General features: G+C 38.8%; 1 protein-coding gene across 1 annotated transcript in view; it reads left to right on the top strand.

Annotated features, from left to right (window-relative positions):
* The window catches only part of shisal1b (shisa like 1b), a 102,552-nt gene extending 97,535 nt beyond the window's left edge, over nucleotides 1-5,017 (top strand). The window contains exon 7 of the mRNA XM_005451014.4: nucleotides 581-5,017. Within this exon, the coding sequence (XP_005451071.1) occupies nucleotide 581 (1 nt within the window). The 3' untranslated portion in view covers nucleotides 582-5,017. The remainder of the gene's footprint in view (nucleotides 1-580) is intronic.
* Nucleotides 5,018-16,401: the final 11,384 nt, after the last annotated feature.

Raw genomic sequence — 16,401 nt, 5'->3', positions numbered from 1 at the left:
AGGGTGCTGGGAAGAAAAAAGCCTGAGAAAATGATCCTACCGCTCTCTTGATTTCATAAACGGTGTATAAAAGATGGGCACAGCTTTCTAGTGTGAAATGTGAAGCTGGTATAGAAGTGCCTTTAACCTGCATTTTGTTGTAAAGGCCAGCAGAGGGCTGGTTTCCAAAATTTGCCCAGTTATGGAGAACTCTATGGGAAAATGCTAACTGAACTCAGTTTATGGGATTGACCATAAGTTTTAAGTGACTAAAAATACTGTAAATACTGTGATTTAGAATAAAAAAGGAGGCTAATGCGACATAATCTTTTTGCAGGTATATCTCGTGTCAGACAAGTCGCTATCTGAAACTGCTTGTATGCAGTTTCCTTCGGTTTCAGATCTTCTTATCACATCCTGTTTGAAAACACCATGTTGATGATGGCCAAAGGACTTAGCCTGAGGCTTACCACACAAAAGTTAATATACGGTTGAAAGCTTCAGAAAAAACTGTACGTCAGTAAAAAATGCCTGTAATTCTATATGTTACAAGCTTAAGAATGAACCCTGATGCTTTATGTCTTTTTTTTCCTTCTGGCAGAACGATGCTGTGAGTGGATAAACAGAAGAGTAGCAACACCTGGTTTCCTTACAAGGTACAGAGGAGATGTTCCCCAGTCACCCCTCTCTGGACCACGAACACAGCATCACTGGTGGGCTAGCCATACTGTAGTAGCTAGAAGTGACTACTGCCCCCTTTCTAATGAGCACAAAATACCCACGGACTAACAGAATCAGGCGAAACAGCTGAAGAAAGCCTGGAAAGCCACACAGAAGAATGTATCGCTGCTTCTACAGAAGGGGAGAGATGGATGCATTTATCTGCTTATAGGGTTTAACTGATTCCCTAAAGTATCTGCCAAGGCCTGGAGTACCCCAAACAAATCCAAGATGAACTGGATAAACTGTACTCGCAAGTGAGAAAGCTTGCCTATTTAAAGAAAAAAAAGAAGAAAAAAAAAGCTTATTTCTAGATATAACATGTTTATTAAACTGCTGTGTCACTTTGTGTTCAGTAGCAGTTAGACACAGTTGTGGGTTATCTATTTGGTGATTTATTTATGTGAACTAGTCAGAGAAACTATATGAGTGGCTAACAGTCTGATTATGTAATGGCTTAGGTTGATGCTGAGCATCTCACTTAGAGTAGAATGTTTTTGTTACCTACTGAAACCAGACAAAATGCCTCTGCAGCCACGGTGAAAAACAAACATCTTGTACAAAATGTTTTTGGTCTCCTTTCTGCAAAACAAGCGATTTCTTGAAACAGTGTCGGAAAAGGACGTAAGGCCATAAAAATAAACTGCCGAAGCTTCAAACAGGAGCGTTTTCCATCTTCACACAAGCATTAATGAGGATCAGGGATCCCTTCACAACAGCCACAGTCTTTATGCTAATTTACACATATCCGTATCCCTGGGCAAAGAGCCTACAGACCTGACTGAAACCCTTACTTATCAAATTACGAGTTTGTGACAGTTTTCTATAACATCACCCACTGACCTATTTGACCTTCCTCGTTATTAGGGCTGCCTGAGATCAGCTTCCTTAGCAATATGATGCAAAATAATATCCATTAGTTTCTTTATACGAAGTGCTCCAAATTCCACATTGGTAACAGGCAACTGTAAGTAACTAGCCATAACAGAAAATGTTTCCAAAAGAAATATCAGTAAACCCCTTTCACTGTCAGCAATAATGTACAGAAGCTTAACCAGAGGATCACATGGTATGTAAAAATCAGAGTCAGCTAAATGAGCAATGGGTAATCACTGATGTGTATCACAGAATTTTTGGCTCTGGATAATGAACTCATTTTTTTTGTCAGCTCTGTAAGAAAAAAGACATTAATGATTATCTCTTACTAAAAGAAACTCTTGCACACTTTTTACTTTAACTCTCAGTGTATTTCATAGCAAAAACTGTCAATTATCATTTCAAACAGCCACCAGTATGGTATTTATTTATTTAAATCTTTGTTTTATTTATCCCTCAGATCTAAAACCAGTGATTTGGCGAATGTTATGGGGAAATAATTATTTGATCCCCTGCTGAAATGAACAGTTTCTAATTTTTTTTATAGTAGTTTCATTTTAACAGAATCTCAACCAAAAATCCATAAAACAAAGACACATTAAATAAAAGTTATACATTGATTTGCACCTCATTGAGTGAAATAAGTATTTCATTTGTGCAAAACATGACTTAGTGCATGGTAGCTAAAACCTTTAGCAGGTTTGCAAACATCTCAGGAGGGATTCTGGCCCACTCTTCTTTACAGAAACTATAAATCCTTTAAGTTTTCTTGGCTGCCAGTTGACAACTCTTAAGTTCGTCTCCCTCCACAGATTTTCTAGGATTGAGATCGGGAGATTAGCTAGGCCACGACCTTAAGGGGCTTCTCCTTGTTGCCTTGGCAGTACAGTATGTTTTGGGTTACTGGAAAACCCATCCACAGCCTATCTTCTGGCTCTTAAGTGGCCAGTGGACTGTTGTTGTCACATCCATTGACCTCAGTGTGGTGAAGTCATCCCGCACCCTTAGTAGAAAGATGGCTCCAAAGCACAATGTTTCCACCTTTGTGCTTGACTGTGGGGATGGTAATGTTTGGGTCATACTCAGCTTACATACACAGGGGGTCGAATTGATGCCAAAGAGCTTGATTTTGGCTTCATCTGACCACAGCACTTTCTCCCAAGCCTTCTCTGAATCATTTAGATGTTCACTGGCAAACTTAAGACGGACCTGTACATGTGCCTTCTTGAGCAGGGTGACCTTGCGGGCACTGCGCAGTAGTGTTCTTGGTGATTGTGGTCCCAACTGCCTTCAGATCAATAACAAGCTCCTCCCATGAAGTTTTGGGCTGATTCACCACCTTTGACATGATTATCCTCACTTCATGAGACAAGATCTTGCATTGAGCTCGAGATGAAGGGACATGTCGTCACGTGCACATCTACAATATCGTCTTGACATTCTTGGACATCTCTTTGGTCTCACCCATGGTTACGGAGAGGTTGGAATGGAAGAAACTGATTGTGTGGACTCGTGTGCTGGGCACACAGCCAATCTGTGGGATCAAACATTTATTTCACTCAATGGCATGCAAATATATTTGTAACTTTTATGTGTTTTTCTGGATTTTAAACTCAGAAAAAAACTAATTCAGCAAAGGAGAAACTAATTATTTCCCCCACTGTGTGTAGGATTTTGGATTGACAAAAAAGTGAAACAATTATTACACTGCTTAAGAGATGGTTGCAACTAAAGATTTGATTTAATTATTGATGTCTGTTGCTTTATCAACAGATGAATGAATCGCTTGGTTTGTGTTTCAGAGAAAAAAGTGGAAAAAAATAAGTAAATTTAGAATTAAATATTTAACTATCACAGGAAGATGGAAACTGAAGGAAGGAAGATGAAAACTGGGGAATGTTGGTCATTTTTACAAAATGAATCAATAAATCAACTGGTCATTAGAGTAGGAAAAGTTGACTGTTTTACCTCTTATAGTCTAGGAAAAGTTGTTACCCAAAGCTGCTGAGATCTACTTTCTTAACTATCCATAAATGCTGTCCTTTGTGTTTGGGGAAAAACACACAAAGCAGCTGCCGGTGCCAGTTTTTATATGAGTGACAGTGTGTGACGACCAGGTGGACAGAAGGTAGGTACAGTGGGAGGGTTGGTGGGTGTAGGGGGGTGTGTGGGTAGGGGGTTGTCTGTTCCAGTCTTGCATCTGGTAGTCTGGCAGCTGCTAAGCTTATACATGGAGCACTTGTGCGCTGAAAGCTAACAGGACATACTGTTAATCATTCAGAGTTGGCTGACTCAACACAAATACACCGACAGAAACAGAAAAGCCAGCTATTAGACTTGTCTGTTGCCTTCATTTTTCCATCTCTCTGTTTCACGAAGTTTAAGTGGAACCTAACAGAACTGTGGTCAAGTGCTGTAAGTGGGGCCTGCTAGCGTCATCCTCAGTTATCAGCAATAATATTCAAATTTGTAGAGTTGTTAGAGCAAGTTAATCCCCCTTTCAATAGATAAAGTTTAATTGTGTGTGTGTGTGTGCGCACGCGTGCGTGTGCGTCCCAGCAGGCTTGTGCCATCGCTTTTAGGAGCAGAGAAGCAGGATGAGTCCAAGTAAAATAATTGGCCTGGAGATCAGCAGTGGTTCAAAATTACACTCTCTTGCTGTCTCTCTCGAGCTGCCTTCCTATTCCCAGAGTGTGAACAGCAGTAGCAAACAGGGCAGGAGAGATTTTTAATTAGTCCCCAACGCTGGATAAGTGGGGAAAAAAATCAGATACGTTCAAGAACATGTCGCTTTCAGGGCTCTGTGCTGTGTTTTGACCTGTAATAAGGAACAGGACATTTGTTCTTATCACCAATAATGTAATACAGTAGTCGCACCCAGGGAATTTTAAAAAGCTTCATTTTGCCTCTGACAAGCAGTAGCAGGGTCACAAATGGATTCCCTCAAGAGACATATACGAGGAATCTCTCCTCTCTTTTCTTTTTGAATGTTTTGTGATGTTTTCTGTTTTGTTGAAAACAGTCTTGACTCTGGCCTGATGTGATGTGGTACTGTAAATCGTATCAGCTCAACCCTCTTCCCATGTCAAAAAAATTACATATAAATATATATATATATGAAGTAATATTTACAGTAAAAAAAAAAAAAGGATGGGAAGAAGGAAGCACATAGCTGTTTCAATCTGTCCAGGTTGTCATGGTAACAGTTGCCTTACAGTTGAATACCCACCTGTACAAAGAAGCTTTGTAGTGGCTGATACCTCACTTTTTGGGTGTGGTGGTGGTGGTGGTGATGACAATAATGTGCACCACGTTCTGTCTATGTATTTACTACTAGATAGAACGAGCAGTACCGTTTTTAGTTCGATTGTTATTGCACTTGTTGACTTTGTATTGTCACGACAGGGAGAAATAAAGTTTTATCTTTTCCAGTGTGTTTAAATGCCTTTGTGTCAAGTGCTCTTTGAGGGGGGAAACGTGTTTATTTTAATAACCTTGGAAGCAGTGGTTCTCAAACTGTGGGTGTGCACCAGCTGTGGAAGAGAGAGCCACTGATGGTGGGGCTCGGAGAACCAGGAGAAAGATGTGAAGTGAAATTAAGCTGAATGAATATGTTTAATGAAAGGAAGATATGGGAAACACACATTGTTTTCATATCTTAGTGAGGACATCTAATTGACATAATGCTTTCCCTAGCCTACCATCAAAAATGAATGCCTAATCCTAGCCCCTAGCCTAAAGCTAACCATAACCTAATTATAACCCTGAGAATAAAACCACATTTTGAGTTTCAAAAATGCCTTCAAATTCTTGGGGACAGGCATTTTGTCCCCATAAGTATAGTAGCATTCCAGTTTTTGGTCCTCACAAAGATGTATAAACATGAACACACACACACACACCATCAGAGGCCATTTCATTAGGTACAGCTTGCTAAAAAATAAATGGCCTACCTTTTGTCTTCTGAGCTACCTGGAAAATAGTTCTCATATTGGATACTGGTCCATGTTGACATGCCCTGTCATGATTTGACACCCATGATGTGAATCTCCTGTTCCATCACATCCCAAAGGTGCTCTGTTAGCCTGAGAGCTTGTGACTGTGGAGGATGATGGAACTCATTGTCATGTTCAAGAAGTCTGAGATGACTAGAACTTTGGGACACGGTGCATTATCCTTTCCATAAAAAGATGGGTACACTGTGTTCATAAAGGGATGGACATGATCAGCAGCAATACTCAGGTAGGCTGTAGTGTTTAAATGATGCTCAGTTGATACTAAGATGTCCCCCACACAATACAACCACCACCACCAGTCTGAAGCATTGAGACAAGGTATGACCTATCCATGTTTTCGTGTTCTTCACATCAAATTCTGACCCTACCATCCAGAAGTCTTTGTCTTTTGGGGATTTTTTGTTGTTATTTAGTTGTTGTTGCTTTTTTGGCTCAGTGGGATAATCAATACAAAGTTTTGAGAAGCACTGTGGTAACAGGAGCTCCTATGTAAGCCTGAAGCAGAGTAGTAAGAGGCTATCAGAAGTTTTGTCTGAATATGTCAATAGAAAGGCTGTGGAGCTTGTGTTTTTTTTTTTTAAATTCATTTTAACCTTCTCTTAGTCACTAGATAATTTAAATTCCCTATCTTTTGGACTCACATTTAATAATTTATCCATTTTCTATTTTTCCTCACCACATTTCAATTTTCTGGCAACCCTGCCTTCTGCCAGCTGCACTGACAACTGTTGTTAGCATATTTTATTCAAGCTGGCTAGATAGTTAATTATGATTAGCTCCATCATCCACACACTGAAATGAAAATGAAAGAATAGAAAAAAAGGGGAGAGGTTTTATATATGCATTAGCTAATAATTTAGACTTACACAAGCTAATGGATTGGAAAATGTTGTGACTAGACAAAGTCTGGGGAACAAACAAAAAACTTCTGTCTCTTAAAAAAAGGTGACTGGAGGTTAAAGGAAATTTCTAAGTTCTATTCAGGTGGTCTTTTTTTTTATTTCACTGATAACCTTTTACCATCTTTTTTCAACTTTCGGGTTTCATAATCTTTAGGATGAACTCTTTTTTTTAACAGCCAGTCAATAAACTATGACACGATGCATTCAGCCTTAAGGCAGTGACCTTTTCAAGCTGCCGGAGTCACATCAACACCTGGTCGACGGGGAAACATCATTAAAGGAATGAGCTGATGGTGAAAAACTAAGGCAAAGACAGGCAGCGACAGACAATGTCAGGGCTCACCACCCCACTTCAAATCAGACACCTGCTGCTCCTTGCCTTTAACAAAGACCCCGGCAACCAGGAAGTTTGTTATCACATTGTCAAGGTCCCTTTGAGCTCTCCTAATAAGGTCTGACTTGTACTTCTGTACCAACCCTCATGCACCTCTGCCAGTCATCCTGCAACATTCAGCTCTTGAGACCATTTCATACTGTCATCTTTTCTCCACTCGATCCATCTATGTCCTCTGCCTTCCTGTATGCCAGTAACCAACAATCTTCCCATCTGCACATATTAAACCAATTGCTAGCATCCATCACCATTTAAAAGCCATTGTCTGGATTTCCACATCCTGCTGTTATCGAGGAGCCCGAGATACATCCTGCCAACATTTATCTATTAAAACTCCATTAGATCTGCACTCTCCAATGCCCTATCTGCTCACACCGGATCTTCTGTAATGCTGCCCCATATTAAGATCCATCTGTAGCAGATATTAATGTGACTATTAATGGTATCCTAGCTTTCATGAGCACTCATGTTATACTGGAAACGGCACCAAACTACTGTAACAGAGGACCTTACAGCAACAGAATGAAGTATGAGTTGGATTTATTTGTGTAAAGTATGATTCTGTAATTTTTTTTTAAATTAAAGCAATGAATGAAAACCAATTACATTATTAAACCTTTATTGAATATCATTGTTTAGTAAAATAAGATACGAATAAAAATATTCATATTGTTATGAGGTGAGATGAACTTCTCTTTTTCACAGAATGTGATGTTGAAATGATCGTGCTTTTGGTAGAAGTGCTGCTTAGGAAGGTTCGCCTAGTTTACTGAGCAGAAAAACTATGTTATGTTTAAAAGTAAGGCAGCTCGCACAGGCATACAGAATCTGGTCACATTTCAAAATAAGAGACCCAGTGCAGGGTAAATGTTACATCTTTGAAATGCTCCCGCTGTGATTTGAAGGTCTGCAAAGGACAAGCCAACCCCTCGCTGGAAAATGAAATGTCACAGACATGCACTGGTGTACATCCAGACTATCTCAGATTTTTGGTGAATCTATAATGTTTCCTCAGAGTTAGATGCTGACCGATGGCCATGACGTATAGAGAGAGCCATTTAATCGAGATATCCTAGAAGACTTCATTAACCAAAACAATTTTGCTGGACTAACAGTCAAAAGTTTGATTGAGACTAAATTGTAACTATGGAGTAACACAAACTCAGTCTTCTGCATTAGTAGCAGTCAAGTTCAGATTTTGATTTGTTTTTAAAGGGGTTTTTTTAATTATTATTTTGACAGCTTGTGGTTTTTTATGTTATTTTGCTATGTTTTAAATGATGTCACTTAATAGATCTCACCCAGTGACCCTGCACAGAACATGTTCATTATGTTAACAAATACACATCTATTTGGATTACCTCACCACTCTTGGAAAGCATACAGCAATGTTAACACAGCTATGAAATCAGGAGTGACAGTAATTAAGTTAATCCACCCAAAACTGACATGGCTAAATCTAAACACCAGTACCAACAAGATCTGCAGCAGCAATGTAAGACACTTGATGGTGTCAATAGCAGTACAAATTGACAGTAGGAGCAATGATACTGTGAAATTGATGCTCTGCTGTAAAGCTGTACTGATATGTTGCTATAAAGGAAATATGAAATAAAAATGTGACAATCTGTGAGAAAAACCTTACCCAGATGTCCGTGAAGCCAATTTTACAGTGATACAATTTTGCAAATAACCTGTATCCAGCCATTCATACATCACAAAAGCAACAACAAAACCTACTGCAATGATTCATTGAGTGCGCCCTGAAAACAAAAGCAAGTGTGCACAGGATCCAGTACTCAAATACAAGCGTTGGAATTTGAGCACTATAAAAATTAACAGCATGAATTAAAGTGCAACAGCCAAACATCAACCATTAAAAAAAACATACTGTCACAGTCAGCCTTCACTTCAAGAACTTGATTTACAATTAATATCATATGGTACCACAGATGGTGGAGCAGCAATAAAGAAGAAAGGCACAAAAAAGAGGAAGTCAGTAGGCACCAAAATACATCAAACAGATCTGACAGAAAAATAAAAGAGGCAGTCTCCTAGTTTATTGATAATCCCGAGCACAGAAACTAAACAGTGCCAACACATAGTTTATCTACGCACACAAATGACATCTTGCCTTTGTGAATAAAGCAACAACTGTTCTCAAAAGAAATGGTAAGAAATAGCTATTTAAAAGAAATAGAAAAGGACAATGACATTCGAAGGAACAAGTATTGGCTAGCAGCTTTGAGCACCTTTGAGGTTATTAACATAAATGTGTAATCAGCCAACTGCAGCTTTGAAACTCAGTGGAGCCATGGTGAACAGAATGGGGCAAAAAGGGGATTCAACAGGTTATTGTTGTTGGTGGCAGATGAGATGGTCTGGGTATTTAGAAAATGCTGATCTGCTGGGATTTTCCCACAGAGGAGAATGGTCAGAAAATGTAAATTATCTAATGAGGGGCAGTACCCCGGACAAAAATACCTTGCTGATGCCGCAGTTCACAGGAGAACGTCCAGACTGCTTTGAGATAACAGGAAAAAATCAGTACCACAGTAACAAAAATAACTACTCACAACAATGCAAAGTATGCAGAAGTGCTCGGAAAACACAGCGTCTCAAACCTTGAAGCAGATGGGCTACAGCAGAAGAAGACCATGCCGAGTCCACTCCCATCAGATAAGAACAGGAAACAGGTTGCAGTTTGCACAGGCTCACCAGAATTGGACAATAGAAGATTGGAAAAATGGTGCCTTGTCTGATGAGTCCCGATTTGTCCTGTGACATTTGAAGTCGGTATGGAACAGCAAAAAATCATGTTTCCATTGTTCCTTGTATCAGAAGTTCAGGATGGTGATGGTCTAATGGTGTGGGGATATTTTCTTGGCACACATTTTCTTCGTATTACCAACTGACCATCATTTAAACACCATAAGTACCCAAGTTTTGTTGCTGACCACGTCCATCCCTTTATGACCAGAGTGCAGCTTCTGATGTCACAAAGGTCAAATGATCTCAAACTGCTTTCTTGAGCATGACAATGAGTTCACTGTAAATGGCCTCCACAGTCACAATATCTCAATCTAACAGAGGACACTTAACAGGAGTTTCATTTTAGTCAGTTGTGAAGTCAACAGGGAGCGGTCCAATCTGGTACCCACTAAGTTAATGGATTTGCAGGGAATCTTATTTGATTAACTCTAAGCTATACTATGAATACCTAAACATTCATTTCCAGTGCATTTTGGATTTTTTAAAAATCTAGAAATCTTTCATCATCACAATAGTCTGTTCTTTTTTGTTGTTTTGGTAGACACGAAAACAACAAAAAAACAACAAAACACTAAAATAGTTTTAATGAAAAACAAAAAACCAGTAGACAAAATAAATAACAGTAAACGAAGGCTCTAAGAGGTAGTTTTGGGTGGCTCTCTGCACCAAAACGGCCAATTATAACATGATAGAATGAAAATTGCAGGAAAGACATAATGTGACGGATACCTGGAGGAAAAGAAAAAATCCATAATAATGCATTTGAAATATAGTGGAGTGCTTCATTGTGTTGTGGTTATTTCACATATCTTTTTAAAATAATTACGCTGAACCGGCAACCTTCCCAACCCCCTGAACCACGGGGTGACCGTGGTTCAGGGGTTGGGATGCTCATCTTGTAACCGGAAGGTTGCTGGTTCGATTGCCAGCTCTGTCTGTCTGTCCTGTCTGTCCTTGGGCAAGACACTTCACCCTACTGGTGATGGCCAGAGGGGCCGATGGCGCGATATGGGAGCCTCGCTTCTGTCAGTCTGCCCCAGGGCAGCTGTGGCTACAACTGTGGTTTACCTGCATCAGTGTGTGAATGAATAGTGGAATTGTAAAGCGCTTTGAGTGTCTAGAAAAGCGCTATATAAATGCAATCCATTAATATTATTATTTATTTGATAATAAATGCTAATCTCCATTACTAAGTGTCTGTAGAGAGTAAAATTGTCTTCAGAAACTACTTAAACTGTGACTTCTAAAAAATATCACAGCAGATGATACTGCAGCAGCTGTTGCATCAGTACATTGTGCGGATCGATGACTGTTTCCAGCACAGCTCTCCTACTATAGAGTTGCAACAGATGCTCGATACTCTTGCTTGAAGGTAGCTGAGCCTTAATCTCACCCAGACTGCTGCAATATAGCATACCAGACCTGCTGACTGGCCGACTGATGGTTCAGATAAGGACAAACCTGTAAAGAAGTCACATTTTATCTTACAGGTTCAGAATAAGCATACTTGCTATATAGTCTAGAAATTTTGCATTACTTTTGGTAAAGTTTGCTTTAATTATGCAAATTATTTGATATGAAAAAAGAAGAAATGAAAAGTTGTAAGGATTTGATTTTCACTACTAGTTCTTTTCCCTGTGGATTTTCTGCGATGTCTTGCGTGTCTCTCTGTCCCTCAGTGACCTCCCACTTGAAAAGATATCCGTGTTTGGTATTAGCTGCTAAAGCCCCGGCTCACTATAAATAATGAGGACAGGTCAGATTCAGAGGACAAGTTTACCCCAAGAGAATCAGTGCTTTTGGAGCATAAAAAATGAGGGTAAACAAAACTTTATTTAAATCAGTTTTCATTATACAGTCACAGGCACCAAATAGGAAGTGTAGATATTCAGTCCAATTTATTTTCAGCAAAACAAGAAGATCACTCTTGGGAGAAAATAATGTGCTCTGCTTTTTCGGGGGGAAATTCAAGTTGCCACCGATTTTAATAGAACAACCCGCTGTGAGGATCGTGTATGAAATGGCCTGAATTTTATGAAATATTTGAAGATGAGAAACAGGGACAACACTTTGCTTTTGCAATAACTTTTAAAAAACATTTTATAAAATGCATAAAACCTGATCATAAACTAACACCTTATTTTTAGTAAGTGGATAATTGCATTACTCATTTTAAAAAGACATGCACTTAGAAAACCACAGGGGATCTTGTTTTTATTGAAACTACCGAACAGTAATTTCCTCCTGTAATTCTCACGCACACCTCTTCAGCTGCCTCCAGCCCTACAATGATTGCTTTTAAAATGTATTCCCCCTTAAAAGATTCTTGACTGTAGTGGCACACATGTAGTGCTTGTTATCCTATAACAGTGTTGAAGACTGTGTATGTGTTGAGAAACTGAAATCACGGGACGTAGAAGATGTTTTTCACTCAGAAGAGTCCTGTGACTTAGTGTGAAGTTTGACTCTCAGCAGTTCAACCAAAACAACATAAGAGCTGGCCTTAGACCTCTCTCCAATCTAAGCTACTCCAGCTCCACATCACTTGAAATTACTCTGGAAACAAAGGCTGACAGCTAAAGGGTTCTTTTGTTCCTCTGCTCGCCTCTCACTGACACTCAGCCTTGATTCACGTCGGACAGTTTGGCTGCTTGAGTTCAGTTGTAAAGCAGATCTTTGATAACAGTCTTGCTATCATCTTTCAGTTTAACAAAACCTTTAAATGCGACCCGGCTTTTATTTTTGACAGTTGTCCGCCACAAATGAAAAGCCTGTTTTTGTCTAACCTGCAGCTAGAAATAGGACAACAGATTTTTCATTACAACTATTATCGCATTGACTACATGCTGTACATGCCCTGCCTGGGTAAAAGTTTGTTTGTACTAGTAAATATCAGTACTAAATTAAACATTTTCAGCAGGATAAAGAGATTAAATTAACATTAAAAAAATGCGTCTTTGTCTCTTTGTTAAGGTTGATGCTCTTAGCACCCAGGTGTCAGTAGCCAACAATGCTATTTATGCCCTGGCGGGGACACATTTCTAAAAAGCCTTTTTGGCAAAAAAGGCCAACATTATGAAAAGGTCTCTTTTAACCCATTGTCATAATTTGAGGCCTAAAGGCATGCAGGGTAATCGGTGATTATAAATGGTCCATATGTGTGCATGTGAGAGAGTGTGTTTTTCTCCGTGTGTTAGTGCTGTGGGACCTGTTCATGGTGTACAGGCCTCTAACCTATCAGCTGGGATGGGCTCCAGCCTCTGAAATAAGCAGCAAAAGGATGGATGGATGGATGGATGAGTAGAGGTTATCTTGTACTTTTCCCTTTATTATTATATAATTTATATCACTGTGATGGCCTGCCCTAAAGTTTAGTTGTTCTTTATTATCACACGCCCCCTTGTGTATTCACTCTGTGTTTCTTTGCTTGTATCTCTGCAGGTTTTTTTTGGTCTTCTGAGTTTGCTAGTTAATTTTTGTCACCTTTGTTGTACTTCTGTATACATACACAAAGATATACAAATACTGTATATACATACACACTCTACTCTCCACAGTATTAGAATATGTGATGCTGACATACCTTTTTTCTTATTGTCAGCTCTGACAAGTTGTCTCCATTCCTTTTATATAACATATGACAGTCCGGCTCTCAGAATATCAGAATATGTATTTTGAGTTCATAACAAACTCCTTGTTTCAAGAAGAAAATGCTCAGGCATTGTTTGACTGTTTATTTCTATCATGATGTGTTTTAGCATATTAGAGAGATACCATATGGCCACATTAACAAGGTTGCAATCTTGGGAGTCTCAAATGTCTTTATTTTTGAGCCATACACACCTCTCCAGAAAACTGTCGCCTCTTCCTTAGCTAATATAAACATACATAAATATATGTAACAACAGCAGAATAACAACCATCATATTTTTTTCTGAAAAAACTGATCCTGCTTTGTTGGCTCTGTTCCCCTATTCATGCAGGGAGAGATGCATCTGTTCAATGTGACAAGGGAGGCAGATATTACTCATGTTTCCTGTCAACATTTTTGGATGGACCGCGACAACTATTCGTCTCCAGGGTTTCTAGGCATGGAGATGGCATTTGTTTTCTTCACGATCAGTTTATTAGAAATCTTCCGCTGTGGTGACTCCAGGCAGTAATATGTCTCAGCAGTTTAAAAAACAGCATTAAATGATTTCTACAATATTCTTACCCCTCACCTAACTCAGGGGGTATAAATTATGTATTTCTATTTCCCATTATATAGGACCTTTCTTTTTATGGAGGCAATGCCATTGACGCGCTGTCCTAATGGAAGAAAAAGGCCCTGTTGTTGGATCAGAACAGGTTTAATCCCCTTGACGTTTATCCTAGAATTTATCCTTGTTTGTTCGGATGGATTAGAAACTGGTGTCAGACTAAGCTGTGGCCTTTCGCTGATATGCATACAGGGGCTAAAACACATTAATCCTCTCCGACTTTCACTCAGGTTGTTTGTGTCACAACAATCATCACAATAGCCTGGCAAAGAAACCAAAAAGTGCAAACAAGCTCAAAAAGTGACACTGTGACTTTTTAAAGCAGACCTAGTATTTCCAAATCCATACTTGTATTCTTGGACTCTACATGAGTATTTTTGCATGATTCAAACTTTAAAATAATCTTTATGTTATACTTTGTTCTGCTGTTCAGTTTAGCCTCTGTCTGAAGCAAGCCCTCTCTCTGGATGTTCTTTGTAAAAAGAACTGCTGTATTAATTAGTTACTTACACGTACACAAATCTCATTAGATGGCAATGTTTCATCTAAAAGCATCTGACACTGTGAACTGAAAAGTAATGGAATGCACTGCAGACCTCTTTAATATGCAGCTATTGTAAGAATTAAATGCTCGTCAGTTCCTACGGGTAAAAAAAGAATGGGGAACAAAAAAAGTTAGAACCGTTTAGAGTAAAAGAGAACTGAGTAGTTTTGTAATAACTACTCTACTTACTCTACTACTTACCGTGCCAGTACCAGGAAACAATACTAAAGTTCAGAGAAAACTTACTCACAGTCTCAGTTTACCAACAAGAGTTGTTTCATTGACACAGAAAATTAAATAAATATAAAAACCTGGACATCTGACAAAAAAGAAACAAAAAGAAAGAAAGAAAGAAAGTCTGGGCCAGCCATGTCCCGTAGGAATCAGAACTTCCCTGAACTAATGAGGCAAGAAAATTAAACCAATAAACAAAGCAGTGAAAAAAAACAGATTACCAAAAAGGAAAATAAATAAATAAATCCTCACAAAGAAGCCGGGGACTGGAAAACTACTCAGTCCATGAGAGAGAGAGACTCTCTTTCTCCCAGCAATCATATATTATGTCACCCTGCACACCTAAGAAAGAGAGAAGAAATGATTAACGGAGGAGGAAAATGCTAAAGTAAATACTGTATGTAATACTATGATTCACATTTAGAAAATGCTAACTACTCTGAAGGGGTTACTGAAAACTAAAAATAAAAAGATACTCATCAATACCAGGATGCAACTATTTAGTTTTTGCTAGCAACTGAGAATGGGTACGCACCTTCAAATAATGAGAAACTTGTCAATCATTTATGCAGTGCAGCAATGTACTGAAATAACAATGTTATGCCAGTGGGCGCTGTTCTTTATAGTGCAATACAATGAAATCAAATGATTAATCCCCCCCAACCGCCACCGCCACCTCATTTGCAGCTATGAGAGCTGTAAGGTTTTAAGCTTGACACAGCAGGAAACTGCCACAGTTTAGACAGAATCCTAATTGTGATGTTAATGTTCTTCCCCATATATCCAGGAGCTGATTCGTTATTTTGCTAACAAGGGAAGCCCACCAACCCCAATCCTATCAGCAAGCACACATATGTGGATGGAAGGATGACAAGTTGGATGCATCCAGCTAAAATTCCTGCTGGTAATGGTACAGTGCATATAATATTCTAGGAACTGTAAGTACTTTATTGTCATGCAACTAAAAACTCTTAACAAGACACTAAATGGAATACTTAAAAGTAGCGTTTATAGTTCATATTATATATACTTATAATATCAGAATAAACCAGGGTGTCTATCTTCACATAAGGAGAGCATGCTGACAATGATATCTGAGCCATGTAGGTTATATTGCTACTTAGGATATACTCTAGACTATAAGCTCTTAGTTTTTGTATATTTCCATGGTTCATTGTACATCATTTAAAGCCTCATAGTGGGAACATTTACATAAGCAACAACAGCCCATACACCACCTTTCAGTCTGGAAATTCGATTCAAGGTTGGAGTCATTTATCAAAACAATAACAGACGTGTTGGTTTTGTAGTTTTTACTGATGTAATGCTCCAACTTACTATAACTAAGCTTGATTAGAAAATCCCTGAGCTTCAGATTCCTCCCACTGACAACAGCACAGCACTTATTGAACTTGAACATATATTTTAATAAACATCCAGATACTAATTTGTTACAAATTACACACAGAGGATGATGTGAAAGTGTTGCAGGTTAAAACTGCCAAGCAGACAGTAAAAAAGCATCAAGGATGAAGAGTTTCTTTTATCTTTGCTGTAAGTCATATTGAATGCCACTTCACAGGAGGATGTAGATATCTACCATATGTAAGTCGACAATAGTGGACTTAGATATTTGCAAGGCTTTCCCAGTTTGTATAAAGTTGCCTTGGGAATCATTAAAACGAACAAACTTTGAAAAAAC

Source organism: Oreochromis niloticus, linkage group LG7 (genome assembly GCF_001858045.2).
Source record: "Oreochromis niloticus isolate F11D_XX linkage group LG7, O_niloticus_UMD_NMBU, whole genome shotgun sequence".
Taxonomy (NCBI): domain Eukaryota; kingdom Metazoa; phylum Chordata; class Actinopteri; order Cichliformes; family Cichlidae; genus Oreochromis; species Oreochromis niloticus.
The sequence above is the reverse complement of the archived record's forward strand: the minus strand, read 5'-3'. Positions and strand labels throughout refer to the sequence as shown.